This window comes from Pholis gunnellus (genome assembly GCF_910591455.1).
Source record: "Pholis gunnellus genome assembly, chromosome: 9".
NCBI lineage: Eukaryota > Metazoa > Chordata > Actinopteri > Perciformes > Pholidae > Pholis > Pholis gunnellus.
In genome coordinates, this window is record NC_136535.1 from 20,018,708 (window position 1) to 20,046,680 (window position 27,973).

Genomic DNA, 27,973 nt, shown 5'->3' on the forward strand with positions numbered 1-27,973 from the left:
GGCTTATGTTGTGAAAGACCTTTTCCCAAATAGGGAGCGAGATTAAGAACAAAAAAACAGGTTGTTTTCATCCACATTTGATGTGAGAGGTTTGAGAGAACGTCTTGTATCTCTCTCTGGCACAGCAGACTTATTAAATGCTCACCGATTAATTGTGGTGTGTTCACTTGCTCTGAGAATCTCTCAAATCCAGCATGGTGTTCATGTACAAGGTGATTTGAGAGAAAATGAGAGCAGAAGAGACAGAAAAAGCAAACATGCCCATCATGAAGCGGATGACGAGATATTGACACCACACACATTGGTTCTGTTCAGCAGCCAGGGGAAGTTGTACTGTTATGAGTGTCAATGCCAATGAGGAAAAAAAAGAAGAAAAAAAAACTAACTGACTCCGCAACACAAAGAACACATACGAATATTGATACCATATAATTGTATAACAATATAGATAAAGTAGTCTCCGGACACCTTGAGTAGCCAAAGAATATGTAAATCTTTGGCTTAATTCGAGCGCCATTGTCTCATTAAATGTTGAGACTATAAGCACGTTAGTGAGGTGCGATCAGTTTAAGCATTATGAGACAATATCTTCATGGACTTTCCGGCTCGGATTCCAGCTGTCACAGGCCAGATGGCAAGAATCCATCAAATGTCCAATTAAATAACTGCACGAATCCACTGACATGAATCTGCTGTGAGAAACATCGGACCCTCAGCACAGCCAGCCGGGAGGTAAAACAGTGTCTCACACACACACACACACACACACACACACACACACACACACACCACACAAAGGATGTTGGCAGTTGCCATGAGCCTTACAGCTAGCTCTGGTTTTGTGCTGGAGTCAGAGCAATATTGGAATTTTCTGATATTGAAGAAGAGAGCAACAAGAGAAAATGAGCCACCTCTCGCTTCACTGAGGGCCGTCTGCCAGTGCTGAGAGTATTTTAACGATAGCGACGGCCCACATTTGGTGTCATGCCTGCAGGTGCAGAGCGCTGACTGAGTAGTTTCTTACATATGCTGTTTTATGTTCCAAAATGTGAATGTTACTTTTTGTTCGTGTTTTTTGTGTCCGTTTTTGTGCTGGTTTATAGTTTTACCACTGGTGAGGCTGGTGAGGTGGCTGAAGATGACCCCCTCTTAATCGTAACACCGATTTAGTATATTGTACCATTGCTACCATTTGTACTCTTAGATGCCATTGGAACTATTTGTGTTTTTAAACTTTTCAACCTAAATACCTCAGATAATATAAACACCTAAATACCTGCTTCACAGTGATAAACAGAAACACACATCTCCCATCGCAATTTGAATCATGTTAAGATCAGATAATGCTTAATTAGTCCCACAATGGTGAAATGTGTAATGTTATTGAATGTTAATATCACTTATATACCTGTAAACAATGGGAGATTGTGTTTACAAATGGCCCCTATCTGTAGATGTACTTTTCAATGATAAAGCACAATATTGTATTTTATAGCAAATTATTTCACGGACCCCCTGACAACTTGCCACAGACCCTTGGGGGTCTCTTTTCTTAAGCCTCCATTCATTTTCAGGTTGTACAGCTCCAGACGATGTAAAACATCCACAAACAATCTGGTACAAAAGCTGTTGGAAAATGAAGACTTTTTAACTACTGCGATGTTTTGTCCACCCCACAGAAAGATGAGCTGGATGACATCCCTATTGAGCTGAGCAAGGTGCAAAGTGTCAAGGTGAGGAGTTATATTGTGATCATCCCTCAAAAACCTGCTCCCAAAAACCTTTTTGATCTTCCCTACTGATCACGTCTTTTTTGCATTATCAGCAGTTTACCTGGTCACATAAGTTTTTTACTTTAGATTTTTAAAGGAGGTTACATTGTTGTCATTTCAAAGCCTTTGATGTCATCTGATTATGGTATAGTGTACCGTGTGGGTGGATCCCAAACTAAATCCTTTGGCTACATGAAGCCAAATCACATCAATCTAAAAAAAAAAAGGACAGCGACAACCCTCCCAGGAGACAGATGTTTCAGTGTGTGTGTCATCTGCTACTTTCTTCTTCACAGGTGGTAGCCAAGAAGCGCCGTGATCGGGGCCTGCCACGGGCCTTTGAGATCTTCACGGACAGTAAGACGTATGTGCTGAAAGCTCAGGATGAGAAACATGCTGAGGAGTGGCTGCAGTGCATCAACGTGGCCGTGGCTCAGGCCAGAGAGAGGGAGAACAGAGAGGCTACCACCTACCTGTGAGAGCAACAGCAACACTAATGAGGACGCACATAGTACATGACTATTGATAACACATGCCATGCATAGAAATCCATACACACACATACATACACTGAGTCAATTTTTAGTTTTTGTTGTAGACACAAACATCCACTGCCAGTACTATAACTTTGTATCTGTAATTGGTGGTATCCTCCAATATTAAAAAAACAATCAAACAACTTTTTATGCAGTACTTTTAGAGAAATAAAATGTTTCATTAACCAGCAATGATGTTTATCCAACCAGAATGAAGGATGTTACTGTTCCTCGCTGTTACACATGGACTCACTGATGCATTTACAGCTGTGCACCATCATAAATTAATGTTACGGTGTACATAAGTGTTACATTTTGAAGTTGCACATGATCTTAGCCTGACTGGATTCTACCGTATGGACATTTTAAATTCTTCTGCTTGAGACCAAACACTACTGCGAGCTTCAACAACCAAACTAAATCAGCATCTGGGGAAACTTGGGATTTGTGAGTTTAACGATGCATGATGATTGGGTAGTATTTAGCAATAAAGACTTCATAGAAGCAAAGACCTCATTAGGACTTGAAGCAATAATGAAACTGAACAGTGTTTCTTGAAAGCAGGAATGATGAGGAAGAGGAGCCTAATGGACAGCAGTTTGGAAGGGCACTCAATACTGGAATAATGTCTTCGTCTGTGCGTGTGTCCGAGTAAGAGAGAGAGTATGACGTATAGCCTCAAAGGAATAGTTCAACTTCACTTCAAGTTCAATTTCTTTCTGAGGGTTAGATGAGAAGATTGATGCAACTCTCATGTCTGTACACTAAATATGAATCTACAGCCAGAAGACAGTTAGCTTAGCTTAGCATAAAGGCTAGACACAGGGGGGGAAACAGCTAGCATGGCTCCCTCTGAATCTAATCACCTTTCAAGCGTACTAGTCAACAGCTTTTGTTTGTTTAGTTTGTACAAAATCCAAAGTAAAACTTGATTTGTTTTGTGGGGGCTTTGTGCAGGACTACTACTTGGCTAAGAGCAGTGACTTCCTGGATTCTCACGCTGTTAACTGGCAAAGTCATGGTGGCGTAAAATCTTGAGGAAGTCGCTGCTCCCAACCAAGAAATGCACATAACCTGTAAAAGCACAACTTCTTCACCTATGGACAGAGCCAGGCTACAGGTTTCCCCGTTTCTAGGGTTTATGCTAAGCTAACCAACTTGCTAGCTTCATATTTACCGTACGGACAAGAGAGAAATAGCGATCTTCTAATCTGTCTCTTGGCAAGAAAGCAAAAAAAGCGTATTTCCCAGAATGTGGAACTATTCTCTTAATTGACATATTGTTTTCTCGTGGAATATGGATGTACACAGTTGACCCAGTGTTTTTAAATAATTTGTATCATGTATTATTTTTGATTTATACTGTAATTTCACCAACACAAAGTCAGCAGACATGGTTCAAGTTGAGTTATTTAAAAATCTGAAATGTTTCCTCCAAAAAATAAGAACACCTAGAGAAAACATTTCGACCCTGTTTCTGCTCTTGTACTTATGAAGCGAGCCCCCTAAGAGTTAGTGCAATGGTCATATTTCCGTTCTTTTGCAATCTCTATTCTACATGGAGCTGGTTATTTTTGGCTTTCCTCAACAAGAGAAATCTGCAACAACTCACTCCATATTTTAGGAGGAGCAGTGTCAGCTCAACTGTTGCGCAACACAGTGGTGTTTGAAACATAAGAAAAACAGTAAAGTAAATGTGGTGTTTCCTTGTGGATTTAGAAACTGTTCCAGTTCGGTCACATTGATTTAATTTCAGCTGACAATTCAGGAAAATGTTTTGACAGCAAGATACTGTGGTGACGCAGCAATCGCCATCATTTTAAAACAGGCCCTTTCCAAAGGTTAGAAATGAAACACTTGGGTGTTTTGTCGTCTTGTGTTGAAAACTGTGAGATCGGATGAAGTGCGAGTGAGCACCTGACTTATAACATTTCAGCTCAAGTTTTTCTTCTTTACAACTTTCCACCTGAAAAATCGAAGCATGTTGCAGTACTTATTTGGAGCACTATGACTCCCTTGTGTTGACTAAAGTGATCCGTGTCATTCTGAAAAGTCAGCTTTTTTAAAAACCAACATGGCTCAGTTCAAAACTTTGTTTCAAAACAAAACTCCTCGTGACATGTACTGCCCCCGTTAAGCTCTGAACTGCCTGTACCGGACAAACATTCACGGTCGGCCGGTGACAAATCAATTATTATGTATGATGTCTGATTTGATCTTTATCTTTATGTGTGGTGCGTTTCTGCCCACAGCTGGAAGCATAGTCTCTTATCAAACGTGTTTGCTTTTGGTTAAATATATAGAATCCAACGTTTGATATATAAAACAAATGCCTCAGGTGGTATTAATCTCAACCCGTGTGACAGACAAACACATTGACTCTGGCCAGCTATAACCCTGTAGTCATAACACTGCCTTTCCCACCGGTTCAGGTTACCACTGTTTGTACTATTTGCTGTCTCCCCCAAACTGGTACCCTTAAGCTACTCTTAAGAATAGACCTTAAGATGTTCACCATGCTAACTAAACATAAACATTATTTCTGCTTAACACCAGCATGTTAGCATAGTAGTATTTAGCTCAAAGCACTGCAGTGTTTAAGTACAGAGCCAATAGCATAGACTCGTCTGGTTCGACCTATGGAATGCATCAGATTTAAGTTGACCATCGCTGTCCCTTGTTCAACACTTATCCACTATCATTTGTCCTAAAGAAAACTAGCATAACGTGTCAGGTTTAGCACCTCAGGACAATTAGTTAGCTGTCAGATGTTATCATGCACAGATTTACTTCCGCAACAGTGATGGATTATGTACACTTTCTGGAATTTGTCTTGTGGCAAACCTACCTATCTGGGCCGTTCAGCCGGCTGGAACAAACAACGGTGTTTGTGCTGAACTATACTACACACACACACACACACACATTAATTACTTTACCGTAGTTGCTGGCAAGCAAACGTTACATCCCCCTGCCACTGTTAAGTGACGTTCTCTACCCTTCGCTTTAAATGTACCATGATGCTGACTTTACCCGGCCTCTTCAGTTGCATAGTGTTGAGTTATTGGTGTTGGAAGTGGATGTCTGATCATATGAATGTGAAGTAATAATATGAATGCCGTCACACTGCCGTGTGGACTATAGTTTCCAAGCCTCACGGGGCAACAGTTACAGCCAAAATGACCAGTTGACCCTTCGCTAAGTGCTGCGCTAATGGATAGAAGAGACCAGCTGATCTAAACAGCTGATATCATGATTGAAAGCCCCAAACAATGACAGCAGGGACGTTATGAGTGAGCGTACGAGAGAAGTGAATGGCAGACGTACGAGAAATAAACTACAAGACTATGACTTAAGCTCGAGCTTCATTTGTAGGCAGCTGTGTAAAGACTGCGGATAGATACTGTAGCATCTATCTATCATCTATCTATCTATCTATCTATCTATCTATCTATCTATCTGTCCGTCTGTCTATCTATCCATCTATCTATCCGTCTGTCTGTCTATCCATCTATCCATCTATCTCTCTGTCTGTCTGTCGGTCTGTCTATCTATCTGTCTATCCGTCTGTCTGTCTGTCTGTCTGTCTGTCTGTCCGTCTGTCTGTCCGTCTGTCTGTCTGTCTGTCGTCTCACACTTGAGAGAGTGTTATTTTCACTACTTTACGGCACAAAGAGATTCGACTTGCAGTTGAGAGAATGTAAACAATCACAAACTGTATATGTGAAGATGAACGAGTTACATTTTCTGAATGTATAAAAAACATCTTTGAGCCTTGTGTAAAGAATCATAGGAAAGGCTTTTTACTTTAAAGTGTTAAATTACATTAGATTTTTCATTTAAGGTCAATATTTATTTTGTACAAGCACTGTTGTAACACTTCAATGATGTCTAGAAAGGCCACTGAAACAATGAATGTGGCTTCTGTCTTCCTCCTACATTGTGTTTATATTACTATGAATTAATACTGCAAAACAAATGAATGCTGTATTTTATTGACAGTTATCTGATATTGTTATGGATTGTATATTTGCTTGTTGCACCTTTTTGCATGTCTGACACTGCCTTCTTTCTCCCTGACACAATTGTACAATAAATATTTTCTAGTGAAGTATCTTAAGTTTCCCTTTCTCTCGCTTTGTGTCTTTCCACTCCTGGGTTTGGTTTTTGTCACTTGAAGTAAAAATAATATGTATACATATATATATCTATATATTGAAAAAAATAATTGAAGAATTTAAATAGTGTTTTTGCTGGAGCTTCATAAGAAGATCCAAAAATCCAAACCCTTATGACTGGATCCCTCTCCTGCAATCAGTCTGTTGTGATCGTTGTGGGTCATGTAAGTCATAGTATAGCATCTCGAAAAAAGTCATAAAAAGTCCTAGTATAGTGTCAAAAAATACAAATATAGCTCTACCGATCGAAGAAAGTCAAAGTGTAGTATGTTAAAAAAGTCAGAGAAATGTCATAGTATAGTAATTCAAAAAAGGTCATAGTACAATATGTGGTGTTTTCTCAAAAAAACAACCTAAGAGTAAGTCAAATAAATAAGTCAAAGTATAAGAATGTCATCAGAAGTCATAGAGTATGCCATTAAAATTGTAATACAAAATGTCACAGTATAGCATACCACACAAATGTCCTAGTATAGTATGATATGAAGTGTCAGGAAGAAACTCAGGGGGCTTTACAATCCGTACAACATACGACATTGTCTTTCATTAGACCCTCACATCGGATTAAGGAAAAATTCCCCCCAAGAAAACCTGTAACAGGGAAAAAAGCAAGAAAACTCCGGGAGAGCAACTGGGCAATATGTTGCAGAATGAACATATTATAGTTACAACATAGCCAATCCATGTGTATACAATTGTCATTAAGAATATATTATAGGATGTCAGAAAAAAAGGCTCAGAAAAATATAGTATATTCTGCCATAAGAAATGCTCAGGAAGGATTTACAGAATTGTAAAGGCCAACGGTAGATATTATGGTGCATGTGTGTGTTTGTGACCTGTATCTGAAGGTGCTTTAATGCACATCATAGATGAGAATACTCCCCAATGCGTTGGCAGTGTGGACTGGCTTCCTGTTGCAAAATCTGCAAAGCAAGCATCAGACTGCTCTGTCAGTTTACATGTGTGTGTCTGGTCATTGGGCTTTCTGGCAGGTTTAATTATTGTGCAACAGCAACAAGATACAAGTACTTAACAATGGAAGATTGGGAACTTTAACCGCTCCGTGACATAGATTGAGCAGTATGGGGAACAAAAGAGATGCGGACAATGACAAATCCGATGTGGGTATGTTCCCTAAACCATCGCCTGGTGAAAATATGACCACAGTCTTAAGAGCTAACTCCAAATTTGACAAGACTGCTCAGAGACATGAGCACTTTGTATTAGTAAGGCCAACAGCACCCTCTGGCTGTCACAACACACCTTTAAGGATTTACCCCCTGCAATACTCTGCTTTACATTTAGGGTACGCAAATCATGTCATGTGCATCATATGGACTAAACTTTTCCTCTACTTATGACGGGTTTGAGATGAGAGGTCGCCAGCCATTTGGTGATATTTGAGAGAAATGCATTGGATACAAAACCAATGTGTTTTCTCCTCTTCATACATCAAATATGTTGTGCTGTTCTGTTTAGTTACAACAGTTCAAATCAATGGAGACCAGAGAGTTCAGTGGCATAACTCATTTATTATTGAATAAAAATTGGACATGAACACGTGCAGACTAAAAACCAGTGTAACAAATTGACAACCCTAAACTTCTTCAAATCAAGTCTGCATCCCCTGCTGTAAAAAAAAAAAGAAAAAAAAAAGATCTATAATTGAAACTGTACAAAACACAGCTTTAGCAACACATGTCAAAAAAAGAAGAAGATGGAAACTAATACCACTCGCTCACCTGTCCCTTAATGTGCAAACATACTGATCTTCCTGAATGATCGCTTTTATTTTACATTTGTTCATTCAATGGTTCCACTGAGCGGTTCGCTTTTATAAATCAAAGCGTTCACATGTTGTCAGCAGATAGCCATCCATCTTTACACTGTAAATAAGTTTTGTTTTCCCCAAAGTCCATAACTTCACATGTAAAACTAAGAACATAAGGGTAGGCTAGAGAGATGGCTGTGGTGTGTGGGGTGGAGGTATCATGGGAAAAATGAAGATAAACGTATAGTGGGGAGAGGGCGGGACAACCGGTCTGGGACTGATGTCACACTGCGTTGGTTCCTTCCCTCAACCACTGATCATGCCTGACCTGGGTGAAAGAAAAGGTTAGTAAACCTACAAATAGTCCACTGAATGCTGGTAGATACGGCTGCAGCCTGGGTTCCTCAGACGCACACTTCCAATCCATAGAGACACAACATCAACCACCTCTGCCAAATATCAGCTACAAGTGTGCTGTCGTGTAGACGAGTCAGAGTAACGAATATTCTATAACAAAGACATTTGTACATGCAGACGGTATGTGGAGGATTTAGGTCATTTCAACGTCGTTTCCATAATTGCCACCGATGACTAGGCAAAATTCAATTTTAAAAAAACTATTTACTTATTTGACTTTGGCCAACAAAATTAAAAGGTTGAGGAGAATCAACATTCCTGTAAGTCATGGAGTTTAAATGGTAATTTTGCAGATGCATATGAGAAACCCAGCTGCGTTGCATTAGGCTGGTAATATACCCAAAATGAAACCAAACTTGGCCTGTTCTCTCACCCGTGGCAGAGCTGCATTGTGAGGACATGTCGGCAATGTCATCCGACAGGTTGCAGATATTTGACTTCCATAATAGTTTAAGTGCAACCATTCAACCTTCAGAAGAACTTGCAAGATGTGACTTCATTAAATGAAAAGACTGGGAGTTACACTGATTTAGCACACTGCATTCAGAGAACACGGTAAAAATCTGATTTAATTTGGGGTATACTGAAAATGCTTCAGTGACCATCAGTCCCAGAGAGAGGCTGTTGGTGTGTGTGTTGTCTCAGCGGCGGTGACGGCTGTGTCCTGAGTGCCCACTACTGCTGTGGTGTTTGCTCTTGTGGCCACGCTCCCTCTCCCGGTCCCGGTCGTAGGACCGAGACCTCTCCCTCTCCCTCCGGTCTCCTCGATGGCCACCTCCTCGCTCGTGTTTGTGTTTCTTTGTGGAGAGGTCAAAGGCGCCGCGGTCTCTGTCTCTCTCCCGTTCCCTCTCTCGGTCCCGTTCCCGGTCTACTTTGACCGGGGAGCGGGATCGTGTGCGAGAGCGCGAGCGCTTCCTCTTGTGAACGGTTCCTCCACCACCTCCACTGTTGCTGTGGCGGCTGCTGGGCTTGGAGTCGCTATTGTTGCCGTGGTGGCTGGACTTGGACTTGAGGTGGGGGAGGAGGGGGGAGGGCGGATGGCGGCGAGGCGATGGACTACGACTGTGAGAGCGAGAGCGTGAGCGAGAACTGTACGTCCCTGAGCGACTGCGTCTGCTGTTGTAACTGTGGAAAGAGAAGCAAAAGAGGAAGATGAGCAATACATTCAGCTAGTTAAACATAAACAGTTATGTTTAACTATAATATTTTAACACAAACAAGTGATCTTACTGTCTGCGAGGTGAGCGTGATCTAGACCTGGAACGTGTTCTTGAACGAGATCGACTTCTGCTCCTGCTGTTCCTCCCAATCTTCATGTCTTTCCTTAAGCTGAAAAAAAGCCCCATATAAATTAGGAACTAATGAAAATAGAAAGACAAACACTGTTAGATAAGTGGCATGACAGCCATCTTGTACTCTGAATAATCTAATGGAGGCAAAAGAAAAGTATTTAAGGAAAGTGAGGATGACTATTGCTAAAACATGTGTTTATTTCTTACCCATTGTGTGGACTCTTGTTGACCTGAGTCCGGCTCTCTGGCTCCTTCTTAACGGGTTTGAGGGTCTGGGGGTTTGGAGACTTCTCCTCCACCTTTGCCACACTTGGGGAGCAGGGCTTGGAAGCCGGAGAGAAGCCCCCCAGTGTGGACAGTGCAGGGGTACCGTCGGGGTTCAGGCCTTTAGCTTTCAGCTTGGCCTCTGCCAAGAACATTTTCCTCCGGTCCACCTCCTTCTCCATCTGGTCGTAGTTCGGCTGGGGAAGAAATCACGCTGTCAGTTTACACAGACTACACCGGCTACTGTGAGCAAATAACACCATATTATAAGCGTTGTTGACTAACGTTTCTGAACTCAATGCACCAAGTGAAGTAAGCTTTTAATCCCAAATGTAGAATGTTTTTTCAGTCTACGACCAATGATGGATTGTCAGGTTTATACTTTTATTTCATCCACGCTTAAAATGTCATCTGGGCAAAATTTGGGGATGAAATGAAGCATGCTAAAATATTAACTATTTATTAACTAATGCATTATTCATATGATGCACGGTCATACTAGTACGGTGCTCTCTAAAGAGGCCTACCTTCTTCCTGGTGTAGAGCTTGAGGGTGGTGATGCAGACCTCTTTAACTTCCTCCTCACTGGCTCCAAACAGAAGGTACCAGTTAGGTCTGGATGGCAGAGGGATCTGGGAGACACGTGCACAGAAGGTATTATTATGTGAAAGGTACAACACTGTAGAGCTAGAGAGGATTGGAGTAGACAACATGTAGTCCAAAAACAATGATAAAGCATTTGTGAAAACTACCTGCAGGGCTCGGGCAGCGAGGAATATGCAGGCACAGGCGATGGTCTCGGCTTGGAATCTCACAAACACGTTGGTCCTCAGGGTATCATTCATGTAGTTCCTATGAAGACAAAAACAACACATAGAAACAAAAACATAGCATCTTCTCTACACAAAGCCACCTCTTACCCATACCGACACACTTTAAGACGTGTCACAGCTTTAGCCGCAGCTCGTTAGTTGGTCAATGATCAGCTGATTATCAGGGCTTTATGTTTTTAACTTTCTGATAAAGATTTAGATTTGTCATTCCTTTTTAAAGCTTAGCTCAATCTTACAACTAAGAAACAACCTCTTCACCACCCAGACATCGCCGTTGGGTGACTGTTGAACAAGCATCAACACTAACTGCTCACTGACTAAGGATTAGACCAATAGAGGCCCAAACAGCATCAAATCAATCATAAGCCCTGATATCGATAAAGACAACGGTTAAACAGTTTAAGTTACACAGTACTGAGGAGCGATATGCACTTGGATCTGTCAATGTAACTTTGTCCATTTCTCTCTGGGGCATCCATGGGAGTGCTGTATGTCACAGGTAAAGCATGAAGACACAAATGGGAAAAAAATCTACTGAAGACCTGCCAACACCATTTTACCACACTGACCTTTGAGTAGCTAGATTAAGACTAATGATGATTGAGATTATGACACATGCCGTGTGTGTGTGTGGAGGAGGAGGAGGAGGAGGAGGAGGAGGAGGAGGAGGAGGAGGAGGAGGAGGAGGAGGAGGAGGGGGGCATGCAGACACACGGATTCAACACATTCATGGAGAATGCAGTTGCTTTCAAATGGTTACATTTGAGAGAATAGGGAGGCACAGCATGTATGGTGGCATGCACGACAGAGTCTGTGAGTCAGAGGCATGTTGATGTCATCAAATGATGCAGCACTGGTCGAATATTCTGACAACCTGCTTGTGATAATCACATTGATTGGAAGGCTTAACTGCAAAACAGTAACTACTTCTAAATGTAGATGAATGCTTTCCAGCCACGATATAAAACAAACCCCCGGAAGACCACTGATCGTCATTTCACTTTAACTCATCTAAAAAGACATTAGGTGGCGCTTGGGTTAAGTGAAATCTCTGTGATATAAACAGATTATGTGTCAGTGGGTTGTCTGGGACAATGGATAAATTAGGTTAGCCATGAAGAGTTAGGAAAAAAAGGAAAGAGAAAATGGCCAGGATGTGAATCGGGGGAGTAGAGGGTGGTGTGAGCATCTATGTCCTTAAGAAACATAGAAGTCCTAAAGACAGACAGAAACATGATGGTTAAACCCCGGTAAACATAAGTGATCCCATTCAGATTATCAACAGGAACTACAACCAGCAACAAAATAAATACAACTAATCACAAAGCAGTGAAAAGTCTCCAAATACTGTGTGTCAAGTTCCACAGTTCCACTCAAATAACATGAGCTGCTCTGCTGGAAGGATGCCACAAGTATCTAATAACGACATCGCCACACCGGGATTACTTCCAGTCTAGCCAGCCTTCATCGAACCACCTGCACTTTGGCCTGTCGGCGTGAACCCGCTCTGCTAACGCTACTATAGATAACACATGGCCGCTGGATTCTGACTGCTGCGTGGGTGAGACAGGTCCGTGGAGGAAAAACCTGAGAACTGGATCAGCCTGTAAGACAGACACATGTCTGGACACCAAGTAAGTTGGGGACAGGACACAGTATACTACTGTAAATAATAATAAAAAAATAGGCAGGTAAACTGGTCAAAAAAAAAAAAAGTTATTCTGTTGCGTCTAAGTTTACTTCATTGCTAGATGCAAGTAAACTAGAAAAAAAGTCAGAATATAAATGTATATGTAGCTACTTAGCAAAACTGGGTATTACAGTTAAAACCTTTGTAGCAAGACCAAAAAAATACAAATCCTTTTGGACACCCAAGAGAAAACAAGATGATGTTGGCTGTTGGGAAAGGCCCGCCCGCCCCCTTCAGTGAATCTCGGCATTGGGATTGGCTGTCTGGAGAGGGGCAGCCAGCCAATGGGGGGAGCTTCCTTAGGTCATGTGGTTGGAGGAGGCAGAGTTCAGAGGTTCTTTATGTGACTTACCAGCATGGACTACCCTTTAATCAAAGAGTAGAGAGAAAGGACAAAGTTAAACCAAGTTCCACGGGCAGCGCAAATCAAACAGACTTTACAGCAAAGCCATGTAAGGGCAGACAAGAGAGTGAGACACGCAACAGGTTTGCAATAAAAAAAATTGCTCCATCAGAAAAAAATAAAGAGGTGGAAGGGTTAAAATGGAGTGAGGGAACGTCGCAGTCAAACCTGGGCGAAATGGTTGTTGAATAATTTTCAAATTTGTGCTTAACAACACATGGGGGGCACTTGAACGTCACTTATCCGACAGGTGGTGTCGTTTCCACATATGGGTTTGTTCCGAGATCCTAGCAGATAAATCAAGTGCTCTTCAAGCGATTCAACCATTTGAAACTCGTTCAACGTAATATTTAGCCCAGGTCTGGTGGCACTTCTTGCAGACATGACACAGGTTGCTGCTGTGGGAGATGGACATTGGAGAACTAGGGAGGAACTTACCAGGCCGTCTGGACCAGCGTCTGGTTCTTCTCACATTCGAGGACTTGAAGGTACATGACGATGATCTGAAATCATAAAACAACTGGACGTTAAAAACAGAGAAACGGCCTCCAGATGCTTCATTATATTCTGCAAAAGCTGCTTCTTGTGTGGTTGACTTAATGTTGCAATAGCTGAACTACACTGCGCAGCACAACTTAAATAGGTGCGAGTGTGGCTTGAACTCACCTTGTGAGGATGCTTGACATGCACACAGAAGCCCAGCTCCTTCAGGATCCGCCGTTCTGCTTTGATGACTTGGTTTTTGGTATTAATGTAGTTCTGATCAAGTATCAATGAACTTGGAGCCCTGGTTCATAAAGGAATCAAAATAAAATAATGTTTCCCCCTTTGGAAATAAAAATAAATAATGAAAGTGCCCTTTTGATTTCTTTCTTGCACTCTTTTCTTTCTTTTTTCCCGTTTCAACCAACTAAAAGCAACAGGTTTAACTGTTTGCATGCCTGACAGTTTGCTGGGGTTTGAGGACTCCTGTGGTTCACGTGAAAGCGTTATGGGATTTTGTAGACAGCCCTCTACCTCATTCACCAGGTGTCACAGCTTTTACAGAAATATCAACTCAGACTATCGACCACATCACGACCGCAACGTGCAAAATATTAAACTACTATGACGAGATGGCACAAATTATGTACTGTATACGCCAGTTAAGTTAATAATCTGTTAAGTAACCAAAACCACTTGACTTTTATTCATAGTACAGCAGCATATCCAGACCAAAAACCGTCACTGCAAACAAAACACTGTACAAACCTACAACACATCTGCTGGTTAGACACAGATCAATTCAAATGCTACTAATGCAGACAAACAGGTTTTCAGCATTCATTAAAGTAACCGCATTAACCTTCAGATTAGATGTATTCTGATCTATAAATCTGCAAACAGGCAGTGTGTCGGCCTCCCTATTATACATCATGTACGATTTAATATATGCAATATTTAACAAATTTCCTCAATGCGGGATGAATAAAGTATCTATATATCACAAAACCAGAATAAATAGAACGTTAAACACTTTCAGAATAATTTAGCATCTTTACAAACAATGATCAAATCAAAATCTAGTATTCTGATCTCTCACATAAATTAAGTGTGAATACTGTCATGCTAAAAGCCACATGCATGGTACACTTATCTGTGTGATGTCCATTATTAAACACGACCAACAGTCCAAATCTAAATCTAAATCAACAGACTTGCTTCAAGTGCACCACGGTTACACGTAATTTACACTTAAACGGTTCATATTCCCTTTAATTTAATACCAATCTCTTAAAGCTACAGTTCATGCACCGACCCTAAACTAAAAGATAAGCCACACGGACCACTAAATATCCAATTAATGACTCCAATGTCAACAAACAAGGTGATATTTCTATAAAAGCCATGGGTTGGCAGACAATTGGTGAATGGGGTTTTTTACTCTTAAAGCACAAACAAGATGCACGGTGAAGAGCAGTCAGTGAAGGAGACTACGTTACCCAAACGGTCCGCAGAGTGACGGACAGATACCCAAAAGCTTAAGATTGAACCACAGGAGTCCTCAAGGCGCCCCCGGGGGCCAAGGACCTTCGGCCAACCTGTCATCCCCGATCCCAGCGCCCCACGGGGGTTCAGACCACGGGCGTCTCCCACAGGAGGGGGTGGGGTGGCCCTGGGGGGGGAGGAGAGACCCCCTTGCATCATGGTTGTCATGCCGACTGCTTCGTCTTACGTACCATTCCACATCACCCAGGCTTTGGTAAATGTAGCTGGTCGCTGTTAGTTGGTTGCAAGGGAAAAAAGAAGCCAAGTTAATGCCACGGTCTATAGAATAGACATGAACAGATTTCTATGAAGACAAAAGGCACGCGCGCTAATAGAGCAGCGGTGCCTCGTCTTAAAATGCTCGCCAATTATTAAAAGTGAATTTGTCACGATATCAATTTCAGTGTAACGTCAAACTCAAACGTTATACGGTAGACAATTACACTTCAGAAACTACCAGTGAAGCGGAAACTGAAAAGTTTTAAAATGGTTTAGAGTACAAGGATATACAGAAGGGCACTTTCACAGCAAAAAAAAACATACAATACAACATTAAAATTGTTTTTTTATTTCCTAAAAGAGAAGACTGGGTTCAATGGCGATACTTACTTTTTGCCTCTGATCTGTCTCAGGTGGTGAAAAACATTTATGACGTCTCGTATTCGTCTCGGTGCTTCCTCAATCTTGGAGGCCAAGTTGATACAAGCCATCGCAACAATCTGGAAAGAAGATGATTGAAACAAACAATTGGAAGACAAGAGTATAATAACCTATGACATGCATCCAGAGATAATAGAGTACAAACACATTCAAATATACCAATGAAGAGACATAAATGTACCAACAATCAAGAAATGTTCCCATGTGCCTATTTATACTATGGTAGCTACTATTGTAATATCTCTGGAAGATTTAAGTCACGTGGGAGGAGTTATTATCTGAGAAGAGAACAGCTTTAAAGAAATTACAAATTTGTATATCATTTTGTTTATGCACATCACAATGAACAGTGTGGGATTTTTTGTGGGAGCATTTACCATATTGGGCAGCACTTCTCAGACAGACCAATCAAATACTTGTAGTAATTCTAATTGTATCACTATAGTTTTTTTTATATATAGTTTTTAAAGTTGCTGATCTTACTGGTAGAATGAGAAGATGTATAGTGTTACATTGACCAGCCAACCAACGACCAATTGAATCTAGAAAAAAAAGGTTTTATGACTAAACTTACATGTGCAACGTTTGCAATACTTTCGTATTTAAATTCTTCCACTATAGAACATGTGTAATGTTTAGATTCGGTGTTATTCGGTCTTGTACTGCGAGTGTTTGATTCGTTTTCGCTTGCTTTGAATTATGTCCCCGCTTCGTTTTACAGCAGTTCATAAACGCTGGTAAAACGTATCGACAACATGGCCGCCATGAAACGTAACCACAACGATATAAGCTATGCTAACATTAAGCTATGCTAACATTAGTATAACCAGCGGCCTGACAGTGAGCCAGAGGCTTAAACTGACTTACCTCAAAACTGTGCTTGACGAAGGACTTGGAGTAGAAAAAACGATGAAACAGCACTTGCCCCGTTGCCATTGCCACCTGTCGAGAAAGATACAGACCTTGTATAAGGAGGCCTAACCTTACACAATGGACCGCCGCCATTTTAACTACACCACGCCAACGTTACAAAAGCTAATGTTAGCAAACAGCTAACACCAGGCCAAGAAAAATACGAACGTTTCCTCAATGCAAATAAAACACACACCGACATATACAATACGAAGCAGTGGTTGTATTCAAGGAGGTTTACCTGCGGTAACCGGAGGAGAATGCCCGCCGACTGGATCAGTTCACAGCCGAGGATGCGAAGGTCGGTCTCTGTGTTCAAGTCGAGGCCGTCGACCATCGACGGCGTCGGAGAGAGCCTTTCCTCCGGTATGAGCGAGTTGTCGATCGTAAGGTACACTTCCGAGTAAACTTTGTCACCGATGAGGATGCCATCGTTGTTAGTGGATGCGTTTGACGAGACAGAGAGAGGACCTGCGGCCATTTTCACCAGAAAAAAATTGCGATTTTTCGGTTTTCAGCAAACAGCTTGTCCAGCCTCGAAAGGAACGACGGCGGAGCAGGGTGACTGACAAAGCACGTGACGTAACCGCCTTGTCTGGACGCAAACGTTTGTGCACATCCGCGCAGATAAAATAGTTCCTCGATACTCAAGCGTTGAACAAAAACTACATTACTTGTTGCTCCAAAATGTTCACGAACATCACTGGAATTTAAAATGCATTTAATCTCTCACCGTTAATCTATTGGTCAGTCATTTACCGGTTATTTTTCTTCTTTTTTCTCACCTGTTTAGAGATTGCAACCGCACACTCAGACAGTCTAAACAAAGTTAATCACGCATTATACAAATAGTTAATACAGAGATACAAATGGCTCCATTGTTTTCCATTACAAATGATGATATCTCATGCTTCCTTCACGAGCTCCATGTGAGCTTAATTTTCCAATATCAGAAGTATTTTAGATGTCAAATAATGACAAATGAATCCGAAAACAGTTAATAGGTGTTGGTCAAAACTGTTTCACTATCTTAATAAACACTACAGATCCTTTAATCCGGCATCCATAAAGAAAAAACCAGAGAAGTGGTTTTAAACAATAACATGTCTCACTCGATTTAACCGATTTGTGTTTAAGTTGTTATTATATGGAGGCTCAGTTTTACAACTAATTAAATCAATACCACCATGTATTTAGCTCCTTAAATATCACTTCGTATTAGAAATAAAGGCATCTCATTAGATAATTTCATTAGTGTAGTAGGTAAGTGTGTTATTTCCAACATCACTCGAAGGCAACAGAAGGAAACGACTCACCGCTAACGGTTTCAGTGACGTACATTACGGGAAAGTCCTGACTTCTCACCCATGGAACATATCCATCCGCCAATTAGGAGAAAAATGAGTCACAGCAGATACTTAGATTTTATTACGAAATCGCTGTCGTATTTTACACAAAGTGTACAGGAAGTCAGTGATATCAGCTTTGTGATTTTCTGTGTAACCGTTTAAAGCAGTAACCCAGTTGGGTGACCAGGACAAAATGGTGTAAGACAGACTCTGAGCTTGATTTTAGGACTCTAGCATTGATTCTGTGAAAGAAGGCGCAGCCTTATTTGAATAGTTAGTACAGGGAACATTGTGTTCACTCACTGCTCTGCCTCCAGGAAGGTGTAGCCTGAAGCCCTGCAGTAACTAAACTCAGACAGCAGAGAGAACTAGAGACCCACCAGTTGAGGTTTCTGAAAATCATGTGGCCGATGAAGCGATGATCTTACTGCGTTTAAAATGTGTCTAATGAAGACTTATATACTGACCTTGTACGGAATCCCCAACAGCCTGATGCTGCAGTACAACCTATGTTTGAAACAGTTTGACCAACAAGTGACTTTTGGGCCTATACTGCTGCAGTGTGTGTCTGTAGTTTGTTTCTGTGAATGTTGTATCTATACCAAACATTCTTTTTGCTGGTATTGTCTTTGTGTTTGTTTGATTTTGGATTAGGATTAATTGAAATTATGTGAAAACAATTGTGTTAAACAAAACAATGACTTCTACCTCAGATCGAAGTGTAATCGAGTGACCCATTGAAGTGGTTTGTACAGTATTATGCTATATGCTGTCGTCCTAAATACAGTTGTTTTTAGTCAAATTACAACACAACTAACTGACACATCCTGTGGCAGGGTATAGTTAGAGCTCTGTTTTTTTTCTACTGGGTCATCAGGCAAATATAGAGACGTTTTCACGTTTAGTCAGCTGTGTTCAGTGTGTACAGTACAGGGACCATACATACACAACTCACAGGGTGATGAAATGTGAGGTGGGGGTTAGTAGGAGCCCAAGAGCAAATTATTACCCTACACTGGGATACAGTTTAATCCCACCATGGTTGGTTATTTCCTGAGATTATATGCATGTGTGTGTGTGTGAAGCTTTTGTAAGCAATAGCATAATCATGCAAACATGGCACAAGGGTCTGCTTTCATAACCTGTCTGAGGCTCTATGTGGCATGTAAGGGGCAGACAGATATACACACACACACAGACACACACAGACTTACCTACCTTTTTTTTCCCTAATACACCACATGAGGTGGCAGACTGAGGTCTCATTGTCCCCGTCATTAACCAACACCTATAAAACCAGCACCTCGGGTCCCCGCACTTACGCAGTTACCACAGCGACAAGAATGCTGAGCATTCTTTCTCCGGTTGCCCGGGTGACACTAATTATAGGGTGTGGGAGGGCTCACGGGACAGCAGAATTCCGGAACGACCAAAAAACGACGCAGGAGAGAGGCATTCAGGGCCGCCCAGTGACGAACAAGGGCTTAGTTATACACACACACGCCACTCCCTGGAGAGTGTGTGTGTGTGTGTGTGTGTGTGTTTACGAGCAACTTGCACAGATTCCCCAGGGACACGTGTGCATGCCTGCCTTGCTATGATAATTACTGCGAGGAGATCACACTCCTAATGTGTGTGCAAGGCACGCCTGGTGTGTTTACATATGACTGTCTGTGTGTGTGTGTGTGTGTGGCCATTTGTTAAGGCTGATTACATTTGAATGTTTAATGGCGATCATTCATGTCAACGCAATTGTGCTTTATGTTTGGAGCCTGTTACATAAATATCAAGATGTGGAAAGTATTTCAAGGAGTTGTATCTATTCACACACACACACAATCACACACCACACAAACCAGGAAGGACACCAGGTCAGGTGTAGAAAAGAGAGAGCTAACTGGATCAATACAGTGAAGGCACAGCAAGAGAGGCTGAGGGGGAAGTCCATCTTAGAAACAGGGTCACAGTGGTTGAATAATAAAATAAGGCCAAAGAGTTGAAAAAGAATATTGACAAATAGACATATTTATGTGTGTGCCAGAGAGAGAGAGGGGGGGTGTGTGTATCGTGGGGTAGAGAGTAGAAGCAGGCAGAGTGTGTTTTTATGCCACTGACTGGCATGAGAAGAGGTTATCTCTTAATACGCAGCAGACATGCAGGTCACGGTGGGAGGAAGTTTAGCCGGGATAAAAGGAAATGTCAACGGTCAGAAGAGCATGTGCAGGGAGAATGTGAGCGGTTGTCATCAGGTCAGCCTATGTGTCTGGACTGGACCTTTTCACGGCAGACATTTTGTCAAAGCAGGGGGGAAAAAAAAGAGGTGGAAATATAGAAACATTAACGACGGCTCTGTTCTGTTCAAATGACCCAGTCAGCCATGTCAGTGTGACAGTGAGACAGCATGAACAACATTAGCGCCATGGAACTGAAGCGGCTAAATATAATTCAACCATCATTCATGTTATTAATTCTACTTGTGCCTTTCCTGCTTTGACAAGTCTACACGTTTGCCACAAAAAGGGTCTATAAGGCTTTGTATAAAACCTCAATAGCTTTTTGGAACTGACATCAAGGTATCTGTTGCACTGAGCTTTTAAAACTGTCAAGGACTAAAAGTTGGCAACAAATGTCTGGTCGTCTTCTTCTTCCTGTTTAGTTATTTTGTGATGAGACAGTTGCTAATTTAAATCTAAACTGAAGTTGACAAAGAGAATAAACCGCCAAGCTCAGCGCTTAAGCCGAAATTAAATACAAGTGCTCAGAACAATGGAAAGTTTCAACACATACAGTTTAACGAGCAAACCTCATCTGCTGATGAAGACCATTTGATCAGGTCAGAAGTTTCGGAACGAGCCAGTAAGTGGACCTTGAGTTGAGACCGTTTTGTAAATGAATTGTCAAGCTCAATTATCTTTTTCCCTTATTGTGTTAAATGAATACAGGGTTTACTCGTTTTATATTGCTCAATGCGAATGAAAGAAGAGTAATTTTGGTACAGAAACAGACACTTGTATTGAAAAACTAACCATTCAGTGTAACATATGGACACACACACTCACACTCACACTCACACACCACATTGTGATGATTACCGTATAATCAATGTCCTTCAGTGGGATTACTTGATTGAAAAAACTGAGTGATGGTGGCGAGGACGGAAACAATCACTCACTGAAGACACACACACACACACACACACACACACACACACACACACACACACACACACACACACACACACACACACACACACACACACACACACACACACACGCACACACACACGCACACACACACGTGGCAAAGTCTCATGCAATGAGTAAACACACACAAGGCCACAGGAAGGCAACAAAGAGTCAGCGGCAGAGCACAAAAGGAACGGAATATTTATTGCTGTTTTTCATAAAGGGGCAGCTAGGGAGTGTTGAATGTGGAGGAAGATTTCTCTGGAAATCTTATTAAATATCTTAAGCAAACAAAGTTCATAAAATTAATGAAAAACCTAAATACATTTCTATATTCAGACTTCATAACAGTCAACTTCAGAAAAAAACATGAACCACTTTGTCATGTGTAGTAGGAAATGTTCCATTTTAACCATCGTGACAAAAGCAGAGGAGGAAGAAAATTAGCTTTTGATGAAACAGAATGTTCATTGTTATATATTTCAGAACGTCCTCTCCCCACGGACCGAGAGACCCTAAGCAGATAAACCATATGTGTGTGTTTTGGCAAACAGAGGAAACCTTGGCAGGATAAAATCATTATCATCCCACCTTTCTGTGTGAACGACGTGCATGTGCATTGTCTCGCAGATGGGTTGGAAGCGAGGGACACGAGGAAGTCAAACTAAATGCTTTCCATGTGTGCCAGTAAGCGGGGAAATGAGTTCCATGCCACACACACTTCACACATTTCTCCCATCATGCCAATTCATCCCAAATGTAGAGGGAGAGGAAGAGAGGGGGGGAGGGATGGAAAGACCTTGCACGGAGTGAATGATGTCAATAACACACAATGCCTGATTGGTGAGGGCTGGGTAATTTGTGTGTGTGTGTGCATGTGTGTCTGGGGGTGCTTGCCTTACAGTTTCTTTTGTTTGCCTGCCTTTTCTTTGTGTCCACGGGTGGCAAGGGACACGCTGTCATGCTCCTTCATCTCTGCCCTTGTGACAGGCTGTGTATGTGTGTTTGCATGTGTGTGTGTGTGTGTGTGTTTATCCTGTGCGTGCCACTGAGACTGCGTGAGTTGGGTTGTGAGAAAACAAGTACATGTCTGACAGAGTGTGTGTGTCTGGGGAGTTTACTGCTGTTCGGGCAGGACTCAGTAGTTGTGTTTTGTGCATAAAGTGTGTGTTTGTGTGTATGTGAGTTTTAGAGTAGACAACTATAGGGATATTTGACTAAATTGTGTGTATTATTAAACAAGGAAACAATAAAACACTATTAAAATAATATGATTAATATTAAAATACTATAAAAAAATATTTCAAAACAACACTGAAATCGTGTTTTATTTTAAACCGCTGCACTACCTGTTATGTAATATATTTATGCTCCTTCATTCTGATTGTATTACAGTCTCTCCTTCCTCTCCATCACTAAACGAACCTTACGTTTGACCTCGCTCACTGTGCTGCTGGCTTTCAGTCTGGGCAGTGTCCCCTCTCGTCTTTTTTCATCTTGATTCCGAGACTCTAAACTCCTCCCCGCTCCTCCTCCATCTGTGCCCTGGCCTCTGTCTTTGTCTGTAAAGGGAGGGGAGGGTCGCAGTGTGTTTGGGGAGTTCAAAGAGCGAGTAAGAGTTACCCGGGTTTGACTATGGAGATGGAAATGCTTGTTCACTGGGGGGGTTTGTCTCTCCATGGGGTTTGGAGGAGACCTGGAGGAGCCCTGATGAGACGCTGGGGATCGCAGGGCAAGAAGCTCCCCTTGTGCTTGAGACAGAGCAGCAGTCAGCTCCTCCCTCTCCTCACACTCCCTTCTTACTGTTTCCTGGAGTAACGCCACCTGGAGGTTGGGAAGAGAGAGAGAGAGAGAGAGAGAGTAGTATTTAAGAAAGTCATTTAGTCTGTAGTATTCAAACCAAAAATGTATAACTTTTGGGAAATAAGCATATTCACGTTCTTTCTGAGAGTGAGCTGAGACAATCAGTATAAACTCATGTATGTGAGTGAAGTACAGAGCTGGAGTCAGGCCGTGTTATAAAGCTGACTTATGTACTCGTTTGTTTAACAGAAAATCTAAAAACTACAATTTGCGACAAGATACTGTACTAATATCTTAAGATAGATGTCATTCATTCATTCACTCTTGGTAATTAGGGAGACCCAGCCGGGATGCCAAATATAGAGGTGGTGATTCTGAGCAGCTCGCTGACAGCGACATAAACAAAGAGACTCGGTCAACAAAACCAATCCACCTTAACACAGTCACAGTGATCCAGTATTAATAGCATCGTACAGCACAAATAAAAAAAATTAAAATAACCACCAAACAATCCCCAGCAAAACAGCATCAAAGGAATTGCAAGTTACAGACTCAAATAAAATATATCTACATGAACTATTCATACAGGCGCATATACAATATGTGTGCATTTCTTTCCAGAATCACAAAACAATATACACTACATTTGTTGGTGGGAGGTTATCATGTGATACATTACGTTGTTTTCATCTTCAGGTCTACTGAGAAATAGAGCCTCTGTCAGTGAATCTGATTCAAACAAACTACAGCTCTTGTTATATGACAGCCGGATAGAAAAAGGGGAAAGCTGCTCACTTCATGGCCTGAGCCAAAGATGAAAAAATAAACGCTGCTCTCGCAAGGCCCTTCATAGCTTTCTCATCACTTTACATGCATTTCCTACCAGTATGGCACACGTCCATAAACACTGCTCACTGGCTCATTTAATTACACACACGTGCCATTTGAATGGTTTTACGTCCATCTGCTGACTGATAACAGACTTGTGTTTTATGCATCCCAAAATGGTTGGGTAACAAACGCAAATACTAGAATTTAACAGATACTTTAACGAAAGATTCTGGCAGGTTCCTGTTGGCGGTCTAATATAATGTACGCCGCGCAAATCATAAGTCATTAGCTCACACATTCGCCACATATGTTTTTTTTAAAACAACACTGTGGCTGCCGTTTAGCAAGTGATAATTAGAGAATGCTAAATGCTAAAACATAGTTACACATGCTCTAACACTTCATGATGAAAATGCCTCAACAGTGCAACGGTATCTGGGCAACAGAGTGATATCACGGTCATGATCAAAAACTAAAACATAGTTACATTAGCTCAAGTAGACTATTTATAGAGTCAATGAACTGACTTAGCAATGCCAGTTACATAGCAATATCTTTCTTTAAGTTAGCTGACAATAGCCACCATAAGTATAATTATTGATAAATTGAAGTAACTGTTACTAAAACTATATATGACACCATCCATTTACAAACTGTGACACAACTCGTACAGTATAATCCAAGTCATATTTATCCAGTCCTGAGTCAGTAAACATGGCCCTTTTTGATCATACTTTGGGTATGGTTTTCTTTTTATGGGTCTATAAATGTCAACACATGCGTATGTGTTAATAGGTGCCTATATGCCTCAATATGCATGTTCCATGTGCGGTGTGTCACACCTTATGCCATTGTCTGCAATTATTGTGAGTGTGACCGTTTGCACATACGTGTTTGGCCACTTCCTTTCTCTGTGTGTATGCAAGACTTGGAGTGTGAGTCTTCTTCCTCTCTGTTTATATGCCGGCATGTGTTACATCCTACGTGTGTGCATGCGTGTGATGTCTCGCATGCCAGTCTAGCGGTAGAGAGAGAGAGAGACAGCCATCATTAGGGGCTCCTAGTGAGAGCAGGATTACAGGGCTATTAGATGGAAGTCACACGCAGGCCCACAGAGCCCTTGCTTTTAATCTAACACTGTAAACCACATTCCAGCGGCAACACACACACACACACAAAGAAAACACAGCCAAAGACCCTAATGCAGTTAAAGCATATAACCATAAGACCTTGCATGTGTGTGTTGTGTGACCTCAGTGAGAGGTTACAGGTCAGGCGTCTTTTCCCCCCAGACACAGTGACCTTTTCCTCTTGTCCTGGTCCAACTGCAATCAGACCAGAGAGGGAGGGGAGGGGGAGGGAGACAAGACAGGCAGGGGGAGACAGAGACAGAGAGAGAGAGAGAGAGAGAGAGAGAGAAACAAAATAAAGAAGAAAGACAAAGTGAAAGAGTTTGGGAGGGAGCAGGCAGAAAATACAAAGCAGAGGGAGGGAGGGGAGGGATTGAATGGGGCACCACCAGCATGTGTTTGGGTGTGTGTTCTTGTGTGTGCCCATGTGCACAATTACACACCGAAGCTTTACTCATTTCTAACCTCATCTCCATACTCTATCACCCATTGAATGACGTGCATGTACAATATTATATATACACTTTTTTTGGAGATGATGTTTGCGCTGGAGAGAGAGATTGTAAAAGTTTGGAACAAAACACAGTAGCAGTGAGCTCAAAACACAAGAAACAAAACATGTGCGAATAATCATTTAAACATAACATACACTTTTTTTTGTAAATAAAGTCACTGTTCCCTGAAAAAACACATTCACACACATGTATTCCTCTAAGAAAGAGGACACAGGACTTGGCTTTTCATGACTGCATTGATGAACTAGAAGAGCACTCGGCAGCTATTTTTGCAATTCACTATCTGCAGTGGAAAACGAACGAGAAAAGTACCTGGTACCGAAAGTGAGTCGAGTCGTACCATGCAGTTGAAATTCTGCATTAGTGGTGGCTGGTGTGCTGATTTATTGGATACAACTAGAAACAGGAGCCACATAAGGTCATCAGGTTCAGCATGTGTTGGTAGCCCAATGAGATACAAAGTTTATAGAAAAGTGTGGAACAAATGTGTAAATATGTCTTTAAATGCTTAAAGTAGCATAGTTCTGATTTTCCTTTGCTTTGTTTTTTTGTTCAGTTTTTGTGAAAATGAAATAGACTTTCAGGTCTGATTGCTGTTGTTCAGTCCTGAAATGACTTTTTCAGTGATGCATCTTTAGAATTGACTGGTTAAAAGGTCACACACATGCTCTGACACTTCATGATGAAAATGCCTCAACAGTGCAACGGTATCTGGGCAACAGAACGATATCACAAGGTCATGATCAAAACCTGATTATCTCTAACCAACACACACATACAAACATCCAAAGATCAATACAACTATTCTAAAGAACAGGATGATAGAAGCTAGGGTTTGAATTAGATAAGAACTGAGAGGGATCATTAGAGACAGAACTGATGGACAGTGTTAAAAGGCTGCAAAGAAAGAAAGACATAAAGAAAGAAAGAAAGAAAAATCAAAGGTCATCTAAAGGGATTATACTGATTGATCTGCTCTAAAACTACAAACACAGCACAGTAAAAATGGCCCCTTTAAATTAGATGAGAAAGAGCAGAAAGAAAAGGGTGGTTGGGGGAAGGAGCTGCTGTGCTGAAGGTCCATGAATGACATAAAAGAGCATGTCAGCTGTGAAATTGGCATCAGGGCACCTTGAACCGGCTGAACCTCTCTGGACAGGCAGTCTGAGAGGGAGGCGGTTAAAGAGACAGTGGGTCGGCTGTCTGACTGCAGCAGGACAAAGCTGAGCTGAATGAGAGAGTGAGGTGGAGGAGAAAGAAAGGAGGCGGTGAAGAAGTGCTGAGAAGAGGATAGGAGGCAGTGAATTGACTTAGTGACCTTTCCAGACTTCGGATGGATGCTTTTATTGATGGGTTTTCTGTGATATTGATTGCCTTGTGTATTACCGAATCATCCACCTTCGACGAAGCATCCTATCCTATATAAATGAATAGAAAGACCCAGTGTTCGCAGCCTTCAATGAATCCTCTGTTGTTGCGCACAATGGACAGTATAGTCACTTTTGTGCACCATGATGCGAACAACTGTTAAGGATGAAATGCTAAATAAATTATTCAGTGGGATCTTTGCCCCGTCGTTTGTAATTCAACTGGGATTGTTTAAGTTTTCTACATTTGCTCTTTCCCACTCGCAAATGTATATGGTGTTGGGCTGAGAGCTGACAGTCAACACTGTCGGCTCTGTCAGCACGTTTGCCGTAGTTTACACTGTTTGCGCTGTTAGCTCGCTGTCGAGAGGCGATCGAAATGTTACCAATCTCGGACCTTGCGCTTTTAGACATACAAGGTACATTCTAAGAGAAATTAGATTTAAAGTTGAGCAGTAGAAAGCAAGTGTTTGCTTGTGTGGGATTGTGTTTGTTTGCGTATGTGACTGTATGCATGCTCACTCACTTCCTTTTGCTGCAAACACACTCACACCAACACACACTTACTACATTGAATCCAAATCTGTTTGAATACAATTGGCACAGAAACACACCAATAGATTAATAAATCAAATCTCATTTTGGTTTCACACGTACAGTGACAATATTTTCTGTATTTCTTATTCTTGTGTGGACAATTGACACACACATGTAACACACATGCACAGACAATGACACACACACACACCTCTTCTTGAAGTTCAGCATTCCTCTCAGTCACCAGCTGTAGTTCAGCCTTAGCTTGGCTCAGCTGTCGGGCCTCTTGCTGTTGGGAGTGCTGCAGCTCCTGACGTATCTCCTCCTCACTCCTCCTCCTCCTCCTCTCCTCCTCCTCCACCCTGCTTCTCCTCTCTTCCTGCAGCTTGTCTTGCAGTCCTCGTAGCACCTGCTCTCTCTCCTCCAGCTGGAGAAGAATAAACAGTAGATTCCAATTTGTGGATCTTTACATTTTCAGTGAATTCCGACTCTGTAAC

General features: G+C 41.7%; 2 protein-coding genes across 3 annotated transcripts in view; one reads left to right on the forward strand and one right to left on the reverse strand.

Annotated features, from left to right (window-relative positions):
• The window catches only part of veph1 (ventricular zone expressed PH domain-containing 1), a gene marked incomplete at both ends in the record, with an annotated part of 55,540 nt that extends 53,289 nt beyond the window's left edge, over window positions 1-2,251 (forward strand). The window contains 2 exons of the mRNA XM_079166265.1: window positions 1,680-1,733; window positions 2,069-2,251. Of these exons, the coding sequence (XP_079022391.1) occupies window positions 1,680-1,733; window positions 2,069-2,251 (237 nt within the window). The remainder of the gene's footprint in view (window positions 1-1,679; window positions 1,734-2,068) is intronic.
• A 5,750-nt stretch (window positions 2,252-8,001) lies between these two features.
• On the reverse strand, window positions 8,002-17,319 carry ccnl1a (cyclin L1a). 2 transcript variants are annotated; one of them, XM_079166269.1, is made up of 10 exons: window positions 17,001-17,319; window positions 16,715-16,789; window positions 15,797-15,906; window positions 13,826-13,946; window positions 13,598-13,662; window positions 10,986-11,085; window positions 10,761-10,865; window positions 10,177-10,430; window positions 9,935-10,006; window positions 8,002-9,802 (listed from the first exon to the last, which is right to left on the reverse strand). In XM_079166269.1, the coding sequence occupies exons 1-10, from the start codon at window positions 17,238-17,240 to the stop codon at window positions 9,319-9,321; spliced, it is 1,626 nt and encodes a 541-aa protein (XP_079022395.1). In that variant the 5' UTR covers window positions 17,241-17,319; the 3' UTR covers window positions 8,002-9,318. The 2 variants fall into 2 exon arrangements, with proteins under 2 accessions (XP_079022395.1, XP_079022394.1); XM_079166268.1 differs by having other exon boundaries at window positions 9,908-10,006.
• Window positions 17,320-27,973: the final 10,654 nt, after the last annotated feature.

Coding starts and splice junctions, on each gene's coding strand:
- ccnl1a (XM_079166268.1), bottom strand. CDS start 17,240: ATGGCCGCAGGTCCTCTCTCTGTCTCGTCAAACGCATCCACTAACAAC. Junction 16,790..17,000: donor TTCTCCTCCGGTTACCGCAG/GTAAACCTCCTT, acceptor CTTTCTCGACAG/GTGGCAATGGCAACGGGGCA. Junction 10,431..10,760: donor AGCTCTACACCAGGAAGAAG/GTAGGCCTCTTT, acceptor TTTCTTCCCCAG/CCGAACTACGACCAGATGGA.